Genomic DNA, 20878 nt, shown 5'->3' with positions numbered 1-20878 from the left:
CTCATTGTCCAACTTGGCAATGACTACAGTGCCTCTTCAAAGAGCTCTGAAAGAGAGGGCACAGGAGAAAAAGGAGCTAACTGGAAGAGGAGGTGGCATGTGAAGATCTGACGGTGTAGACCAGGCCCTTGAAAGCCTGGTCTAACAGTATCCCCGGCTTGTTAATAGGGATCTGAAGATAAGATTTTGGTGAAGCGATAAAGGCAAAAATAGATCATAGTGTATAGAGGAGGGAGAGGAGGTGAAGGGGGAAAGAGTGAAGTGAGTATAGCTACTTCTTCCAAAAACTATGGCTGCAGCCTCGGGCAGAGAGAAAGCTACAGCTATAGGGAATGTGAGGTAAAGAGAAAGTCCTATTGTAAGGGGGCCAGTCCCATTCATGTGCTGAGGAGAGAGCACCAGCAGACCAGGACAGAAAGTAAAGGGGAAAAGGGGCTAACTGGCAGAGGTAGGAAGAGCATGAGCCTGAGGAAGGGGAGCTGGGCCAGGGAGGAGAGGAGGAAAGGGGGAAGAAATGTGTCCATTACACGGCCAGTTTTTCCTCTCCTCTGAGATGAGGGATGGGGAAAAAAACGTGGGAAAGTCTGCAAGTTGAGGAAGAAGATGGAAGTTAGGAGACTTCACTCAGGTAGCTTCTCCATGTTCAGTGAAGCAGAAAGGAAGGTGGGGATGGGGCAGGTTGAAAAAATGACAACTTGGGTTAGTCTCGGAAACCGGGGCCCTGAATGAAGACTCACAAAAGGATCGATGGGCAGCACAGGGCGTAGCTTGGACAGAGAATGATAGGCACCAACCTGCCCAGCGAGTGGGGTTCGGTAGTTGAGCATCAACATATGAACCAGGAGGTTGTGGTTCGATTCCCAGTCAGGGCACATGCCCTGGTTATGGGCTCGGTCCCGTGCGGGATGTGCAGGAAGCAGCTGATCAATGATTCTCTCTCATCATCGATCCTTCTTGCTCCCCCTTTCTGAAATCAATAAAAATATATTAAAAAAAGAAAAAGAGCCCTTGCCTGTTTAGCTCAGTCTGTACAGCATCAGCCTGTGGACTGAAGGGTCCCAGGTTTGATTCTGACCAGGGGCACAAGTGGGCTCGATCCCTAGTGTGGGGTGTGCAGGAGGCAGCCATCAGTGATTCTCATCATTGATGTTTCTCTCTCTCTCTTTCCCTTGCCCTTCCTCTCTGAAATCAATAAGGAAATGTGTGTGTGTGTGTGTGTGTGTGTGTGTGTATTGTATATGTGTGTGTGTGTGTGTGTATATATATATATATATTTTTTTTTTTTTAATTTTTATTTATTTATTTTTTTTAAAGAAAGAAAAAGAAAAAATGAAAGACACTAATCCAACGGACAGCTGCCTGCTCTGCCCACCTGTGCTAGGACTATGGACACAAATGGAAAGGATGGCAGGTCCCCCTGAGCAAAGTTAGCCCCAACAGGAGCAGAGTAAGAAGGCAGAGGACTGGCTTAGTGTGGGGATGATGCCCCCTGAACAACACTGAGGCCACAGACCAACACGGCGCTCTGACTACCCCTCAGACTTCAAAGCAGGAAGAGTCCTGTGAGTTTCTGATGGTGCAAGTTAGTTACCTGCCAAAGGCTTCCACCATCGTACACAGGGGCTGCAAAGACTTAGTTCTGATGTCATTGGTAATGTTTTTCCTCTCCTTAAAGTACCGGCATGAGCCTTGGATGCCATCCTTATTCTCTAAGATCATATGAATGGGGTAGACATCCTCCAAAGGGTCCGGGTCCCTCTTGGACTCCAAAATTCCAGTTTCCAAATCGATTTCTTCATACCTAAGGAGGAAAGCACAAATATCAAGCCAGAGCTCAGCTTTAGAAATAACACTTGCTTGGCGTGTTCTGAGAAGCGCCTGCAGAGATCAGAGCGGGGAGTGAGACCACTCTGTCTTTCTGAAATGCAGATCATCTTGACAAGCAGTATTCTCTGCCCCAGAAAACAGAGCCTTTCCTAGGACTCCCAAAACCACTCCCAAAGCTGAATTCTAGAACGAGAATCACCACCCTAGCCTGAGTGATGGCCTTTTGGTTTCTCTACAAATCTGGTGCCTCGTCTCCAAACCACCAGGTCTGGACTTAATGATTCCAAGGTTTTCCTCCCATAAGATGTCATCTTTCCATCTCTTTTTAATGATCTCTCTAGAACCTTCATCCATTTTTATGGTTTCAATTATCACCTGCATGTTAACAATTTTCACTATTAAATACTTAATACTATATTTCCTCCCAAACATCAATCCCATCTTCAATTGTCTACTATATACCTCAAATTCAATGACATCAAAACCAAAGTTGTGACTGACCTCTTCCTACCTCCCATAAATCCCTCCTTGCCCTCCCTGGTACCACATTCTCCTAGTTGCCTCTTATAAACAACAGAGAGACAACTTTGATTTGTGGATTTTTCTTTTATCCGGTCAGTCAAATTTGTCAAGTTCTCTTTAGAAATCTTGCTCACATCCTACACTATTCAAAGCTAAAGCCCCTTTACACTTTTCTTAAAAATATATTTTTTTATTTTAGAGAGGAAGAGAAAGGGAGAGATAGAAACATCAATGATGAAAGAGAATCATTGATCAACAGTCGCCTGCACTCCCCCTACTGGGAATTGAGCCTGCAACAGGGGCATATGCCCTGACCTGGAATTGAACAATGACCTCCTGGTTCACAGGTTAATGCTCAACCACTGAGCCAAACTGGCTGGGCCCATATATACTTTTCAACCCTTTCTTCCTTGCTCTCTGGTTGACCCCTGTACTATTTACCCCTCCATTCTCAAATCACATCTCCCCCAGCTTCCAGGACACCACTCTGGGCTGCTGCTCTCTCTCTCCAGCCACATCTTCCCAGTCCTCTTTTGAAGGTTCCTAGTTTCCATCCAGCCTTTAAAGGTAGGTGCCCCTTAGAATGTACATTCTTCTCAAGTGCACATGGATCATTCACAAAGACAGACCACATGTTAGGGCACAAACCAAGTCTCTACAAGTTGAAAAAGACTGAAATCATATCAAGCATCTTCTCAGATCACAGTGCAATTAAATGAGAAATCAACTACAATAAAAACACTCAAAAACAATAAAACAGATGGAGACCAAATAGCATGTTACTAAATAATGAATGGGTTATCAAAGAGGTCAAGAAAGAAATAAAAAAACTTCCTAGAAATAAATGAAAATGAACACACAACAATCCAAAATCTCTGGGATACAGAAAAAGCAGTCCTGAGAGGAAAGTTTTAGCCCTATAAGTCTACCACACACACACACACACACACACACACAAAAAAAAAAAAAAAAAAAAAAAACCACACAAAAAAAATCAACAATACTAGTAAATTATTTAACCCTACAACTTAAAGAACTAGAAAGAAAACAATAAGAAAGCCCAGAGTAAGTAGAAGGAGAGAAATAATAAAGATTAGAGCAGAAATAAATGACATAGAGTCTAAAAAAACAACACAAAATACACACACAAAAAAATAAATGAAACCAAGAGCTGGTTCTTTGAAAGGATAAACAAAATTGATGAACCATTAGCCAAACTCATCAAAAAACAAAGAGGGCCCAAATAAATACAATTATAAAAGCAGTGAAGTAATGACTGTTACCACAGAAATACAAAGAATTGTATGGAAATACTATAAAGAACTACATACCAACAAACTGGACAATGTAGGTGAAATGGACAAATTCCTAGAAAAATACAATCTCCCCAAACTGAATCAGGAAAAATCATGGGGGAGCTTTTCCAAATGTTCAAATAAGAACTAACACCCATACTCTTCAAACTATTCCAGAAAACCCAAGAGGAAGGAGCACTTCCAAACTCTTTTTATGAGGCCAGCATTACCCTAATTCCAAAATCAGATAAAGACACTACAAAGAAAAAGACTTAAAGGCCAATATCCCTGATGAAAATTAGATGCTAAAAATCCTCAACAGAATATTAGCAAATCTACTAGTAAAAGATCATACATCATGATCAAATGGGATTTATTCCAGGGATGCAAGGCTGGTACAATATTTGCAAATCAATAAACATGATACACCACATAAACAAACTGGGGGGAAAATCACATGGTTGTATCAATAGACTCAGAAAAAGCATTCAACAAAATCCAACACCCATTTTTAATAAAATCTCTCAGCAAAGTGGGAATAGAGGGAGCATGTTTGAACAGGATAAAGGCCATATATGGAAGAATCAAGATGGCGGCCTAGATAAGCACCTAAGCTGCCGCCTCGCACAACAATTTCAAAAACAACAATTAAAATCAGAACAGACTTCATCCAAAAACACAGGAAAGCTGGCGGAGTGGGAAATCTACAATTAGAAAGGAGAGAGGCTCATGGATCGGACTGGAAGCCGCAAAGTGCTGAGGTAGAGAGACGCTCTCATCAGAGAGGAAGTGCGGCTGAATGCCTGGCTGGTGGGAGGGGAAAGGAAGTCCCGATTGCACTGAACCCTTTCCGACTGTACTAAACCCCAACCCCAGCTAAAACCCCGTGGTCCCAGGCTCATATGGGTAGAGAAAGGCACCCAGAGACTCAGAGACTGGGAGACCGGGGGAGCCAGGAGCCGCAGCGGGCAGGGTCTACAGTAGCGTGAGAGTGAGTATGCACAGAGATCTGACCGTGGAGGTTGCCACTGCCTCTCCATAGTGGAAGGAGTCAGAAGCTTCAGACTACCTAGACCCATCCCAATTCCGGGCGAGCCCCTGAGGCACCCACACTCTTGCACGGGGAATCTGGAATGGTCAGGCAGAAACTCAGGGGAGCCACAAAAGGCAGAGGTCAGGCAGAAACTCAGGCAAATGCACAAGCGCAGGGCTGACGGGAAGCCAAGACTATCAGCTCAGCCCTGAGACTCCGCCCCATCCAAGGTGAGCACAGAGACTTCTGCAATTTTGCAAGTCTGATCCTATAAGACTGTCTCCAATACAGAAGGTATCCCAGAGTAGACACAGCTGCTACCCACATCCAATTGGCCTGAAGGTCAATTCCTCCCAGGGATACCAACAACAATAAAGACTTAGCTACAACAAGGCTGTACACGCAGTCCACAAAGGAGAGCACCAAGAGTGTCTACCTCAGGTAACTGGGGAGGCTGACCCACTGGGCCATATAGGACACCAAACACACAAAGCCATTCTACCGACTCTGGGAAGCAACAAAAATGTCGAGACAAGGAAATAGATCTCAATCGAAAGAGATGGAGAACAAAAGACTGGATATAGAGTTCAAAACCAAGGTTATAAGGTTTTTCAAGTATTTCCTAGAAAAGGCCGATAAATTTATTGAGACTCAACTAGAAATTAAAATAAACTGACTGAAACAAAAAATATTATACAGAGATCCAACAGCAGACTGGAGGAACACATGAAAATCAAATATTTGGAATACAAAGAGCCAAAGGACACTCCTGTGGAGAAGCAAGAAGAAAAGAGAATCCAGAAAGTTGAAAATAGTATAAGGAGCCTCTGGGACAACTTCAAACATACCAACATCAGAATTATGGGGGTGCCAGAAGAAGAGAGAGTGTAAGATACTGAAAACCTATTTGAAGAAATAATATCAGAAAACTTCCCCCATCTGGTGAAAAAAATAGAATTACAAGTACAGGTAGCGTACAGAACCCCAAACAAGAGGAATCCAAAGAGGAACACACCAAGACATATCATAATTAAAATGCAAAGGGCAAAAGACAAAAAGAGGATCTTATAAGCAGTGAGAGAAAAGCAGTTGGTTACCTATAAGGGAGCACCCATAGGACTATGAGCTGATTTCTCAACAGAAACTATGCAGGCCAGAAGGGAGTGACAAGAAATATTCAAAGTGATGAATAGTGAGAACCTACAACCAAGATTACTGTATCCAGCAAAGTTATCATTCAGAATGGAAGGGCAGATAAAGAGTTTCACAGATAAGAAAAAGTTAAAGGAGTTCATCATCACCAAACCAGTATTATATGAAATGCTGAAAGGTATTATTTAATAAGAGGAAGATCAAGTGAATTAAAAATCTGAGGAACAGAATAAACTGGTGACTATAACAGAATCAGGGGCAAAGGGAGTGGATTGATAATTATCAGGGGGAAAGGTATTATTTAATAAGAGGAAGATCAAGTGAATTAAAAATCTGAGGAACAGAATACACTGGTGACTATAACAGAATCAGGGGCAAAGGGAGTGGATTGATAATTATCAGGGGGAAAGGGGTGTGTGGGGGTGCAGAAAGAGACTGGATTAAAATCATACACCTATGGATGAGGCCAATGGCAGGGGGGGGGAGCAGGAGGGGGGAAGGTAAGGGTAGAGTGGGGGGCGGAAACCAGGTGGAAGGGAGCTATGAGGGGAAAAAGGAGAAACAATTGTAATAATCTGAGCAATAAAGATTTATTTAAAAAAAAAAGAAAAGGCCATATATGACAGACCTGCAGCCAACATCATACTCAATGGGCAAAAACTAAAACAGGAATAAGACAGGGATGTCCACTTTCATCATTCTTATTCAACATAATACTGGGAGTTCAAGACCAGAGATCAGACAAGAAGAAGAAATAAAAGGCATCCAAATTGGAAAGGAGAAAGTAAAACTCTCATTATTTGCAGATGACATGATAGTACATATAGAAAACCCTAAAGATTCCACCAAAAAACTACTAGATTTAAAAATAAATTTGGCAATGTAGCAGGATACAAAATGAACACCCCAAAATCAATGGCTTTTTTATACACCAATAATGAATTCTCAGAAAGAGAAACTAAACAAGCAATTCCATTTATCATTCAAAAAAAAAAAAATTTTTTTTTTTTTTTAATACTTAGGAATAAACTTAACCAAGGAGGCAAAAGACTTGTATTGGGAACTATAGGATGTTGTAGAAAGAGGTAGAAGATACAAACAAGTGGAAGATTATACCATGTTCATGGATTGGTAGCATGAATATCATTAAAATGTGTATACTACCCAAGGCAATCTACAGAATCAATGCAATCCCTATTAAAATATCAACAGCGTATTTCACAGATCTAGAACAAATACTCCAAACATTTATAAGGAACCTAAAAAGACCTCCAATAGCCACAACAATCTTGAGAAAGAAGAACAAAGTCGGAGAAATCACAATACCAGATATCAAGCCACCGTAATTAAAACAACCTGGTACTGGCACAAGAACAGAACAGAGACCTCAGAATTCAACTCCAGCTATTATGCTCAATTAATATTGGACAAAGGAGGCAAAAGCATATAATGGAGTCAAGACAGTCTCTTTAATAAAAGGTGTTGGGAAAATTGGACAGATATATGCAAAAAATGAAATTGGACAACTAACTTACACCATATACAAGAATAAACTCACAATGGATAAAAGACTTAAATGTAAGCTGTGAAACCATAAAAATCCTAGAAGAAACCATAGGCAGCAAAATCTCACACATCTCTGGTAGCAACATGTTTACGGATATATCTTCTAGGGCAAAGAAAACTGAGGAGAAAATAAACAAATGGGACTACATCAAAATAAAAATATTCTGCACAGCAAAAGGAACCATCAACAAAACGAAAAGGAGTCCATCATATGGGAACATATTTGGCAAGGATGCATCTAATAAAGGGTTAATATCCTAAATATATAAAGAATTCATACAATTTAACAGAAGGAAAACAATCCAATTAAAAAATGGGCAAAGGACCTAAATAGACACTTCTCCAAAGAGGACATACATAGATGGTGAAAAGACATGTGAAAAAATGCTCAAAGTCATGGATCATCAAAGAGATGCAAATTAAAACGACAATGAGGTATCACACCTCACACCTGTGAGAATGGCTATCATCAACAAATTAAATGACAAGTGCTGTCGAGGATTCGGAGAAAAGGGAACCCTAGTACACTGCTGGTGGGAATGCAGACTGATGTAGCCACTTTGGAAAACAGTATGGACTTTCCTCAAAAATTCAATATGGAAATGTCATTTGACCCAATGATCCAACTTCTAAGAATCTATCCTAAGAAACCCAAAATACCAATCAGAAAGAATGCATGCACCTCTATGTTCATAGCAGCACAATTTACAACAGCTAAGATCTAGAAAAAGCTCAAGTGCCCATCAGTAGATGAGTGGATAAAAAAGCTGTGGTACATTTATACCATGGAATACTATGCAGCAGTAAAAAAGAAGGATCTCTTACCCTTTGGGACAGCATGGAGGGACCTGGAGAGTATCATGCTAAGTGAAATAAGTCAGTCAGAGACAGACAAGTATCACATGATCTCACTCGTATGTGGAATCTAAGTAACAAAATAAACTGATGATCCAGAAACATGGAAGCATGAAACAGAGTGCGGAATCTCTGAGGGAAGAGGTGGGGGAGGGTGGGTGGGTAGGAGGTAATCAATCAAAGACCTTGTATGAATATATGCATGTCCCAACGACACAGACAATGGGGCAGTGAGAGCCTGGGATGGGGAGTGGGGGCGGGCTGGAGGGGGCTAATGGCGGGGGGGGGGAGAAGAGGGATATATGTAATACTTTCAACAATAAAGATTTAAAAAGTAATACATAAACTTGCTATTTACTACATGGTTAGATCCCAGACACCATAAAGTTACACATTTACTTGTGGATTTCTCTCTCGTAAACAAGATAACCTCAGAAGCTATGGTTTTATTACCCTGTATGCCAGAAAAATAAATACACACATAAATAAATAGATAGATAGATAGATAGATAGATAGATAAATGTATGTATGTATGTAGGTATACCCAAGGGCCATGTTTTAAGGCTTCTAATCCCACTATGCTCTCTCTTACGGATGATCCTAGCCAACAGCTTTAATTACCAGCCATATGGGATGACTCCACATGCCTAGCTTAGTCCCTCCCTTGCTGACCTGCTTTCACTCCTTTGAAGCCAGGTATTTACTAAACAGAATCTCCACTTGCATAACCCAAAGGAATCTCAAACCAATGTGTCTCAGAGAATATTCAACACCTCTTTCTCCCCCCGCCCCCTCAAACTCAACCACTGTGCTGCTCTTCTGTTCCCTGCCACAGAGAAGGGAGCATCAGTATTCACCCAGGTGCCAGGAGGTTCCTCATCCTTGATTCCCACTTTCCCTTTTACCCCACATCCAGTAAGTCATCAAATGCTTATTCCTCTGCCTCATCTCTTCATTCTCATCCCCACTATGGTAAACTAAACCATCACTGGTTGTTCATGATTGGATTACTGAAAACTTCTCAACTTCCCTCCTTACCCCTAACCTAACCCCCACTTCAGAGGTTTCCAACTGTCCTTGGGTAAAGGATCAACTCACTAAGGGGATGAAAAAACTTTTGATTACTTCTCCAGTCCAATTTGGTTAATAAGGAAAGAGTATTTTTTGTACCCACGCTTCTTGTAATCAAATTCTGAGTTATGCTTTCACTAGTTGATGGCCTTGAACAAGTCACTTCACCTCTTTGATACCTCCAATTTCTCTTCAGGAAAATAAGGATAGTAATACCTACCTCTTAAGGTTGTAAAAATTAACTTGCTACATGTCAGGATCTTAGAACAGTCCCAGCTCACAATAAGCATACATTTAAGTGTCAACTACTATTCTTCCTTCCCTCCCTCCAGTTCTACACTTCCATCAAACAACTTTATTCTCTTCCTTCAGGCTTCCACATTTGCTGTTCCCTGTTCAGAATACTCTGCCAACAGGCCAACTAAACCCAAGTCTTGTTTTGGACAGTACTGCCTCTCACAGCCTCTCCTCTTCCTCACAACATGGTTTAAGAGCAAAGACTCTAAAGACAGATGGCCTGTGTTCAAATCAGCACACAGGCACTTGCAATCTCCCTAACTGGACAGATTATTTACTTATTTTCTCTCCATGACTCTTCTGCAAAATGGGGAAGGTAACAGCACCCACCTCCTAGAGTCACTGTGAGGATGAAGTTGGGTTTAATTTCCTGAAGGTCCCAGAACATGGTCTTAGAATAGTGCCAGGCCAATAATAAGCACTCAATAAATTCTAGCTATTATTATTATTATTATTGCTAAGCTTGTTATACAGATCTCATTCCTCCTGTCCTCAGTGCTTTAAAAAAGGAAAGGGGAGGGGAGGGGAGGGGAGGGGAGGGGAGGGGAGGGAAAGGGAGGGGAGGGGAGGGAAGGAAAGGAAAGGAGAGAGAGATTTGTTGTTCCACTTTTTTATGCATTCATTGCTTCTTGCATGTGCCCTGACAGGGGCATATGGGGACAATGCTTTATCCCACTGAGCTAGCCGCCAAGACCTGTCTCTAGTCTCGGCCTGAACTGCTTTCCCACTCCAATCCTAACCTCCTACAAGACTCTAGAGTCTAGAGGAAATACTCTGAAACTTGACTAATATCCCCCTAGTCCTGCTCACCATCACCCCAAACTTACACACGGGTATAATGGGACATCAGCAGACGACTCCCACATCCATCAGACCATGCCCCCCAACTCCAAAAGTCGCCGGGGCCCTGCCAGGCTTGAGGGACCCCAAATCAGCTTCACACAGAGCTCCCACCCCCATTTGACCCCCGGTTCTCCGACGGCTCCTCTCCTCTCTCCACCTTCCTTCCATCAGAACCCGGTCCCCTCTGGCTCCATCGGACCCCGGCCCTGGGCCCGCCCGCCCGCCCGCCAGGCCGAGCCGCTGACCGGTCCTGCAGCTGGAGGTCGGGTCGCTCCCGAGGCTCCACATAGAAGCTGATGCCCGGGTGCGTGGCGAGGGCCCTCCACAGAAACTCCTGCGTGTAGGGCTCCAGGGGCAGCGGGAAGGGCGGCACACGCGTCTCCAGGCGGCTCCACAGCGCGGGCAGGCACAGGCCATCGAGCCCCTCCAGGGCCACCTCGTCCAACAACGACTCCAGCGCGTCCATTGCTACTTCAGTTAGCAGCACCCGGGGCGCCTGCGCACTGCGCCGCCGAGGAGCCCGGCCCAGCGCGCCTGCGCACCACCTTGCGCGACTCCGGAGGCGGGCCGGACCCCGCGGTCGGAGGAGGAGTTTCGGAGCGTCTACGTAACGTCATCCCTCTTGGGGGCGGGCCCAGCCAGTGACGCTCCGCCGCCATTGGTCCGCACGCCCGCAGTAACCAGGGGAACTGCAAACAGTGCCGAGGCCGCTTCCGGTTTGAGCACCCGGAACCACCGCCTCTAGGGATGGACGGTGAGTGTTCGTTGGCTCCTCCGGGAGGTCGAGGAGTTCTCCCATCTCTCCTCAGGCTTCCCTTCCCCCAGCGCCCTCCCTCTCCCCGGGGCCAGAATGCCAAGCTACAGATCCCTGGACCACCTTGCCTGACCCAAGGTGGTCTCGGGTCTGAGGGAGGAGAGGCTGGGGGAGTGGTCAGTGTCTGCCTCTGTGGAGCTGTGGTGGTGTAGGAGCCCGGTTCTGGCCGGGGCTCAGCGAAGGGGTCTGGGCAGGGAAAGAAGTAAGCGTCTGGGGAGGCTCTTGTGTGCCCTAGGACGTGGACCTGTAGGGTATGGGAGTCGGTGCGGCGGTAAACCTCCTCCTGGGGCGTGCAGTCAACCTACTGGAAAACGGGACTTGGTCCGGGAGGGGTGGGCGGAGACAGGGAATACCCTCTCCTGTGCCTCGATGGTAATAATTAGTTCTGTGCAGTGCCAGGAGCTCCGTTAGTGCTGTCAAGCAGCACCTCGCCAAGCTTCCTAATAGCCCTTTGAGTTGAGTGTTGCTATCCCACTTAGCAAATGAGGTGACCAAAGCTCAGAGAAGTTAAATAGCTTGCCCCCGTCCAGCAGCCAGCAAGTGGCAGAGTGAGAAAGGATCCCAGACACTGTCTCTGGAGCTGAATTGTGGAGTTGGAGGTTTGGGAGGGGCTTTATAGAGACCCTCCATTCCAGAGGCTGCAAATGCAGGTGTCTGCAAGGGTCAGCCCGGGCTGTGACTGAAAATCAGTACTTCTGAAAGAGGGGCTTCTCACTCAGCTCCTGCCAATGGCTTTCTTTGGGGCACCTCTCAACACCATGAGGGCCAACCCATCTGAAGGCCAGATGCAAGCTCTGGGCCGCCGTTTAGGGGTCCCGGATTAGAGTCTTGGAACTGACCATTGGAAGCAGTCTAAAAATAGGCTTATGCGGGTATCTCATTTTGCAGATGGGAAAGCTAATGTTTGGAGAGACTAGTAGGGTCTGTGCTGGAATCCAGATAATTTTTCCCCCTCATTTTACCACTGCCCCTCACTTCTGGTGAATTGGTTCCTTTGTGATACCTACTTAGTGCCGTGTGGAAAACATTTAATTTACAGTCTGTTATGTGCTTCAAACATCGTTGCCCTTTGTACTTCAGAGGTAGTATAAAATGCCATTTGCCAACTTGCCCTGTGGAAAGGTCAGAGTAATATAGCTATAGAACAATCATCAAATCTTTTTGGTCTCAGGATGCTTTTAAACTGTTACCTCAAAAGAGCTATGATTATGTATAGCTATGCTATTTAACAAATCAGAAATTAAAGTTGAGGAAATCTTAAAACAATTAATTTAAAAAATAACCCATTACTTCTGAATATAATAATGCCTTTAGTTAAAACAGCTATATTCCCCCTCTCCCAAATTAGTAGGAATATTGGGATTATTTTACATTTCCCCAAATTTCCCCAGTATCTGGTTTAACAGAAAATAGCTAGACTCTTGCCATGGCCGGTGTGGCTCCATTGATTGAGCATGTTCTGTGCACAGAGGAGTCTCCAATTCGATTCCCCTTCAGGGAACATGCCTGGGTTTTGGGCTTGATCCCCAATTGGGGTTCATGTGGGAGGCAGCTGATTCATGTTTCTCTCACATCAATGTTTCTCTCTTGCTCTCCCTTCTCTCTAAAATCAATGAAAACATATTTTAAAAAAAGAAAAAGAAAAGAAAATAGCTAGACTCTCATTTTGGCTTCAGCAACCAGACTTGTGCTATTATTTTAGCTGATGTACTAGTATATGAAAAAATCAGGTGTCACACAGCTGTACAGTGGTAATGGAATATTTTAATTGCCTTTTCTGGTGAACTGTTTTGTGCTCTGTTACATTAAAATCCACTTGTCCATCTTGCTTTTCCATTGGATATTTTACCCATGTATGATTTTATAACTTAGGCATTGGTCATTTGGAAAATGTTACTTCAGTGATTTATGCAATTCTTCCAAATGTTGTCGTTGGAAATCTCATTACACAATAGAAAATGGCATATTTTATCTAATAAAAGCCTAATATGCAAATCATCTGAACAGCAGAATGACCAGTGGAACCATTTGTGGCAATGATGCACACTGACCACCAGGGGGAAGACACTCAATGCAGGAGCTGCCCCTTGGTGGTCAGTGGGGGAGCTCAGCTCAGCCAGAAGCTGGGCTCATGGCTGGCAGCTGGCAGCTGGTGAGCTCAGGAGGCCTTGGTGGGAGCCTCTGCCACCTTCGAAGCAGCTCTAAGGAGCAGTGAGCTGAGAGGTAAGGAGCAGTGAGCAGGTGAGCCGTAAGGAGTGAGCCGTCCTGGACTGAGAGAAGGTGCAGGCTAGGCTGAGGGACCCCCCATTCCCACCCCCCAGTGCATGAGTTTCGTGCACTTGGCCTCTAGTTATTATGTAATATCAAAAAAAGCACATTCATTCAGTGGGGGTGAGGGGGAGGTGGCCCTGGAGTGGGGGCTGTGGCAGTCGGTGCTCGGGGACCTGGCGTGGTGGCTGTGGGACTGACGAGAAACAACTAAACTTCCTGTGGAAGCGAAGTAGAATTTCCAAAGAACATAATGGATGGAGAAGAGAAAACCTATGCTGGCTCTGAAGGCCCTGATGCCATGTATGTCAGATTGATATCTTCAGATGGTCATGAATTTATTGTAAAAAGAGAACATGCATTAACATCAGGAACAATAAAAGCCATGTTGAGTGGCCCAGGTCAGTTTGCTGAGAACAAAACGAATGAAGTCAATTTTAGAGAGATCCCTTCACGTGTGCTATCAAAAGTGTGCATGTATTTTACTTACAAGATTCACTACACTGACAGCTCCACGAGATTCCTGAATTCCCTATTGCACCTGAAACTGCACTGGAACTGCTGATGGCTGCGAACTTCCTAGATTGTTAAATAAAGTAAATTATAATAAACTGTTAACTTTTTTCAGTATTTGATATCTGTAGTTCAGTTAGTAATTTTTTCATATATAGCATGTTGCCTGTGTGCGATTGAACTTTAAAGTTCATTGCAAAGCAGGCTATCGTCTCTTCTTTTGCATAGCACAGTTGAAATTTGTTTGCTACATCAACAGATTAAGGACATTTTCACAAATTGAGAAGTAAACAAATAGGCCAGTTGCTAGCTCGTTTTGCCTTACCCTTTGGGTGTGATTTTTAAAATTAGAGTGGTGGCAATACAGTAAATGCTGAACTTTAGTCATAAGTGAACATATTCTACAGGTAAATATTGGCCTATGTATTTTTATGTTTTTAAGTTGTTCTTTTAACCTATTCTGATCTTATAGCCATCATTACCATTATTAGAATTATGCAAATAATTGCATTATAAACATGTTTATAACTTAGCCAAATGTTGATTTTTATAACTGTCAAAGACATAAGTTGAAATTTCTTATGTGTCTTTTGATAAACTGCAGTATTGTTTAAGTGTATCTTGTCTTTTTGTTCATTGCTACAATTTAAGAACTTTATTTAAAAGCCATTTGGAAGATTACTTGGTAAAGGCTGTTGGAACAGTGACCTTTTGCACTGTAGTCACATGGTCAATAAGTAAAGTACATGACCTTGATTTCATGTGTACTGTGCATTTTGGCCAGTCCAAAGTACTGTATTTTCATTGACTATAAAGCTTCCTTTGCAATATTAATTTAAAAAAAGCACATTTATTAATATCACCACCTATCTTATTTTTGTAAAAAGAGTTTAACTGTTGGGATGCTATTAAACTCCAGCTATTAAACAAACAAGCTTTCTATTTGCTTACACTTGGAAGCTTGAATTTTATCATTAGCAACAGATATTGTCAGTTGTTTCCCTGAAATGAAAGGTTTACCTTTGTACTGTATTTGAAAAAGTGTTTGCTAAACCACCCAAATCTGAATAGAGCTTGTCCTTTTTTCCCCCCTTTAATTCTTTATTGTTTAAATTAGTACACATGACTCCTTTTTCCCCTGTTGATCTCTCCCCGGAACCTCCCCCCACCCCCACCTCGCTCCCCCCACCTCCCCTAGCACATGCCCTCACCCCATTAGTGTCTGTGTCCATTGGTTATGCTTATATGCATGCATCCAAATCCTTTGTTGGTCTCTTACACCCGCCCCCTCCCCCCCCAATTCCCCCTGCCCTCTCTCTGAGGTTTGGTGGTCTTTTGGATGCTTCTCTATCTCTGGATCTATTTTTGTTCATTATATTCCACAAATGAGTGAAATCATGCGATATTTATCTTTCTCCCACTGGCTTATTTCACTTAGCATAATGCTCTCCAGGTCCATCTATGCTGTTGTGAATGGTAAGAGTTCTTTCTTTTTTACAACAGCATAATATTCCATTGTGTAGATGTACCACAGTTTTTTAATCCATCCATCTGCTGATGGGCACTTAGGCTATTTCCAAATCTTAGCTATGGTGAATTGTGCTGCTATGAACATAGGGGTACATATATCCTTTCTGATTGGTGTTTCTGTTTTCTAGGGATATTGTCCTAGAAGTGGGATTACTGGGTCAAATGGAAGTTCCATTTTTAATTTTTTGAGGAAACCCCATACTGTTCTCCATAGTGGCTGCACCAGTCTGCATTCCCACCAGCAGTGCACGAGGTTCCTTTTTCTCTGCATCCTCACCAGAACATTATGTTGAAGTATGTTCCCTCTGTTCCTAGTTGTGAGGGTTTTTATCATAAACTAGTGGCCTGGTGCATGAAATCTGTGCCTGGGGGTGGGGGGTCCCTCAGCCTAGCCTGTACCCTCTCCAATCCTTCTTGTAATCTGGGACAGTTGGCTCCTACCTGCTCACCTATCTGCCTGCCTGATAGCCCCTAACTGCCTTTGCCTGCCTGCCTGATTGTCCCTAACTGCCTCTACCTGTCTGCCTGATCACTCCTTAGTGCCCTCCCTTGCCACCTGATTTTGCCTCCAACTATTCTCCCCTGATGGCCTGATCTGCCCCCAATTGCCTTTGCCTGCCTGATCTTGCCTCCAGCTACCCTCCCCTGCAGGTCTTTTTGCTCCTAACTGCCCTCCCCTGCGAGCCTGATCTCTGCCCTCCCCTGCCAGCCTGGTTGCTCCCAACTTCCCTCCCCTGCCAGCCTGATCTTGCCCCTAACTGCCCTCCTCTGTTGGCCAATTTGGTTCTGATTGGTCAGTTTTGATGCCAGTCATGTCAAAAGCTCTGCCACCTACACAGCTATTGGCTCCTCACAATTGACCCAGATTTGGTTCTGATTGGTCAATTTCTATGCCTGTCAGCGTCAAAAGCTCCGCCTCCTACACAGCCATTGGTTCCTCACACTTCACCCAGATTTGGTTCTGATTGGTTGGTTTCTATGCCAGTTACATCTCTGGGCCTATCAGTGGGGCCTGATCAGAAAAAAAACGGGGCTGATCAGCAGTTCTGGTGGAGGCCTGGAGAGAAATGGAAGCATAGCTGCTGGCCAGACTGAGAGAGAGAGGCAAGTGCTGATCAAAAGCTGCCATGGAGGCAACAGATCAGTCCCTGCTTCTCTCTTCAGGTCTCTCTCTGGCCCTGATTTGCAGCCTCCTTAGCAGTCAGTGTTGGGGCACTGCACTGCTCCTTCAGGGGAAGCAGTCACCACTGGGTTGCCAAGGAAACCCAGTGCTGACTGCAGGACTGACTTCTGGTTGGTTGAGCCTCATTCATTACCAGTTGTTATGACCCAGGGATTTTATATATTAGGAGAGGTGCTGGATTTTAAAAAATGCTTTTTCTGCATCTATTGATAGGATCATATGATTTTTACCCTTCATGTTGTCTATGTGGTGTATCACGCTTATTGATTTGCCAATGTTGTACTAACCTTACACCCTTGGAATAAATCCTACTTGATAATGTTGCATAATCTTTTTAATGTATTGCTGAATCCAGTTTGCTTATATTTTGCTGAGGACTTTAGCATCTATGTTTAGGAATATTAGCCTATAATTGTTTTCTTTGTAATGTCTTTATCTGGTTTTGGAATTAGGATAATGCTAGCCTTGTAATATGAGTTTGGAAGTCTTCATCTTAAATCATTTGGAATAGTTTACAAAGGATAGGTATTAGTTCTTTGAATGTTTGGTAAAAATTACCTTTGAAGCAAAGTTTAGGACTTTTGTTTGTTCGGAGTTTTTTGATTACTGCTTCAGTTTCACTAGTTGCAATCTGTCTATTCAAATTTTCTGATTCTTCCTGATTTGGTTTTGAAAGATTATATGTTTTCAGGAATCTATTCATTTTGTCCAATTTATTGGCATATCATCGCTCATAATATTGTTTTACAGTCTTTTGTATTTCTTTGGTGTTGATGTTACTTCTCCTCTTTCATTTCTGGGTTATTTATTTGGGTCCTTTCTCTTTTTTTTCTTAATGAGTCTGGTTAAAGGTTTATCTATCTTGTTTATCATTTCAAAGAACCAGCTCTTGGTATAACTGACCTTTTTTATTGTTGTTTTTTTTTTAGGCTCCCTTTATTCTTTCCTTCCTGCTTTTGTGTTGGTTTTTCTTTTTGAAATTCCTTTAAGTGTAAAGGTAGATTGTTTTAAATTTTTATTGTTTCTAGATAGTCTTGCAATGCTATGAATTTCTATCTTAGGACTGTTTTTGCTGTGTCCCTTAGATTTTGGGTTGTTGTGTTCTTATTTTCATTTGTTTCAAGGTATCTATTGATTTCTTCTTTGATCTCACTATTAAACTATTCATTATTGAGTAACATATTATTTAGCCTCCATGTCTTTGTGTGTTTTTCAGTTTTTTTCTTTTGATTGATTTCTAGTTTCATACATTGTGGTTAGCTAAGATGCTTGATATGATTTCAATCTTCTTAAATTTGCTGAGACTTGCTTTGTGTCCTAGTATGTATTCTATCCTAGAAAATGTTTCATGCGCACCTAATAGAATATGTATTCTGCTGCTTTGGGGTGAAATGCTCTGAAGTTATAATTTAAACCATCTAATCTAGAGTGTTATTTAATGTCACTGTTTCCTTATTGATTTTCTGTCTGGAAGATCTATCCATTGCTATGGGTGGCATGTTAGAGTGCCCTACTATGAATATATTACAGTCAATCTCTTCTTTTATGTCCATCAAAATTTGCTTTGCATATTTAGGTGTTCCTATGTAAAATATTGTTGGATTGCTCCCTTTATCATTATGTCTCTTACTATAGCTTTTATTAGGTCTAGTAATAATTAATGTCGTTTTCTAATACTTTTTAAAATCGAATTTATTTAAACAATACAACAAAATTTAATCAACAATATATTGTAGTTGCCGTTGTTTTCTACTACTTGTGTCCAACGCTCAGGAAGCATTTTAATCCCTCTGTTGTAAAATTCTTGTGATTTTGATGCAAAAAATTCGGTCAATGCATTTTTGAGGCATTCTTCGTTATTAAATTTTTTTCCAAGAAGAAAGTTTTGCAAAGAACGAAACAAATGGTAATCGGAAGGGGAAATATCAGGAGAATATGCAGGTTGAGGGAGAACTTCCCATTCCAACTGGCGCAGTTTTTCAGCAGTGATTCTTGCAGTATGCGGTCGTGCGTTATCGTGGTGAAGAATCACGCCCTTCCGATTAATCAGCGCGGGTTCTTTTTCTCTTAAAGCTTGGGCTAACCTTTCCAATTGGGCACTATACACTGCACTTGTAATGGTTTGGTTAGATGGTAAAAGTTCATAATGAAGAATTCCTTTAAAATTCCACCAAACACGCAACATCACTTTTTTCGCATGCAAGTCAGGTTTTGGCGTGGGCTGCGGAGCCTCATTTTTGTCCAACCATTGAGGCCGTCTTTTCAAATTAACATACAGCACCCATTCTTCAGCTCCGGTAACAATTTGTTCTACAAACGGCAAACGGTTTTGAGGAGAGAGGAGCGAACTGCAAATTGTGACTCTTTGATTATGGTTGTTGTCGGTCAACTCGTGAGGAACCCATTTTCCAAACTTTTGGACTTTGCCAAGTGCATGCAATTGATTGGAAATTGTTTTTTGTGAACAATTTAAAGTTGTCGCAAGCTCTTGTTGGGTAATTTGAGGATTTTGCACCAAAAGAGCTTGAAGAGCTTCTTGATCAAAATTGGACACACGGCCTCGACCACTCTTGTCATCTAACGAAAAATTTCCCTCGCGAAATTTCTCAAACCAATGCTGGCATTTTCTGGCGCTAACTGCATCTTGACCAAGAGCACTACAGATGTTTTTTGCAGCCTCACTTGCTTTTCTTCCTAATTGGAACTCGTAAAGCATGCAGTGCCGAATATGCTCTTCATCCGCCATCTTCATAGCCCTAGTTTTGCAACAAAAACCAAACCAAACACAAACTTTTTCAAGCAAAACTTGTTAATTGCACTTCACACGTTCTGTAGATACCACGTGTTTGAAGGTTATGTCAATACAAGTCAACGCCAAGCAAGATTTTAAACGAATGTTTAAAAACGACATTAATTATTACTAGACCCATATTTTAAAGTCTATTTTGTAAGATACAAGTATTGCTACCCTAACTTATTTTCTTTTTCATTAGCATGAAATATGTTTTCCCAACCCTTTACTTTCAGTCTGTGGGTAGCTTTTGTTCTGAAGTAGGTCTCTTGTAGACAGCTTGTGTATGGGTCCTGTTTTCTTATTTACTTAGCTACCTTATGTCTTTTGATCGGATTATTTAAGCCATTTACGTTTAAATGATTATTGATAGTTTTATATTTATTGCTGTTTTATTCTTTTATTTCTTTTTAAAAATATTTTTATTGATTTCAGAGAGGAAGAGAGAGGAGAGAGGTATAGAAACATCAGTGGTGAGAGAGAATCATTGATTGGCTGCCTCCTGCATGCGTTACACTGGGGATTGAGCTGGCAACCCAGGCATGTGCCCTGACCAGGAATCAAACTGTGATCTCTTGGTTCATAGGTTGATGCTCAAACACTGAGCAATGTTGGCTAGGCTGCTGTTTTATTCTCTTAATTATGTTCTTCTGTGTTTTTTTTTTTCTTCCCTTTTCATTCTCCTCTTCTTCCTTCCCCCTCCTCCCCACACCTATCCTCCTCCTCCTTTCTTCTTTGTTCTCTCTTTTTTCTTCACCTTTTAATATTTCAGCTGTTGTAAATGGAGGTGAGCTCCTACCTCCTCTGCCACTACCTTGGATTTCTTTAAAAATGACATCATAGAGATCCAGGATGGCTGCGCCCAGGTGAATACCTAGCCGCAGCCACACACAACAATTTCAATAAAATACAACTAAAATATAAAACGAACATTACCCAGAACTACAGGAAAGTCGACTGACTGGAAATTCTACAGCGAGAAGCAAGGAGAAAACCAGAAGGAAGCGCGGAGGAGCTGGAAAAGCCCAAGGTACGAAGGCGCGGAGCGCGGAGAGGACAGAGCCAGAGAGGAGGGGAAGGTGGAGTGCCTGGCGGGCGTTCCCAAGCGGGAAGGAGATAAAACTCCGACTGTGCTGCACCCCCGACAGCTCTGAACCCCAGTTCTAGGCCAGACCCCAGGGACTCAGGCACAGCCATAGGGAGCGGGGCTGTAAGATGGAACGCCAGGGAGCGGCAAAAGGAGGTCCAGGAGGTGCGCGCACTGTGCGCAGAGAAGGGACGGTCGGCTGTGCCGTGGGAGTGCCCTGGCGGGAAGGA

The 20878-nt window shown here is 42.8% G+C and overlaps 2 protein-coding genes and 1 pseudogene across 8 annotated transcripts in view; 2 read left to right on the top strand and 1 right to left on the bottom strand.

Annotated features, from left to right (window-relative positions):
- Positions 1-10986, bottom strand: part of GTF3C1 (general transcription factor IIIC subunit 1) — a 78401-nt gene extending 67415 nt beyond the window's left edge. For 2 of the 3 annotated variants that reach the window (XR_006739943.1, XM_036413009.2), the window contains exons 1-2: positions 10708-10985; positions 1592-1801 (exon numbers count right to left, since the gene is read on the bottom strand). Coding sequence is in view for 2 of the 3 variants with exons in the window: in XM_036413009.2 (XP_036268902.1) it covers positions 1592-1801; positions 10708-10928 (431 nt within the window). In the remaining variant the exon portion in view is untranslated. Of the gene's footprint in view, positions 1-1591; positions 1802-10707 lie in introns of all 3 variants that reach the window. The other variant, XM_036413010.2, reaches the window with a different exon arrangement.
- A 182-nt stretch (positions 10987-11168) lies between these two features.
- Positions 11169-20878, top strand: part of LOC118704856 (katanin interacting protein) — a 187453-nt gene continuing 177743 nt past the window's right edge. For 3 of the 5 annotated variants that reach the window (XM_045572525.1, XM_045572526.1, XM_045572524.1), the window contains exon 1: positions 11176-11216. In XM_045572525.1, coding sequence (XP_045428481.1) covers positions 11210-11216 — 7 coding nt within the window. In that variant the 5' untranslated portion in view covers positions 11176-11209. Of the gene's footprint in view, positions 11217-20878 lie in introns of all 5 variants that reach the window. The other 2 variants (XM_045572527.1, XM_045572528.1) reach the window with 2 other exon arrangements.
- Positions 13668-14889, top strand: LOC118704912 (annotated as a pseudogene).

This window comes from Pipistrellus kuhlii, unplaced genomic scaffold (genome assembly GCF_014108245.1).
Source record: "Pipistrellus kuhlii isolate mPipKuh1 unplaced genomic scaffold, mPipKuh1.p scaffold_m20_p_48, whole genome shotgun sequence".
Classification (NCBI taxonomy): Eukaryota; Metazoa; Chordata; class Mammalia; order Chiroptera; family Vespertilionidae; genus Pipistrellus; species Pipistrellus kuhlii.
The sequence above is the reverse complement of the archived record's forward strand: the minus strand, read 5'-3'. Positions and strand labels throughout refer to the sequence as shown.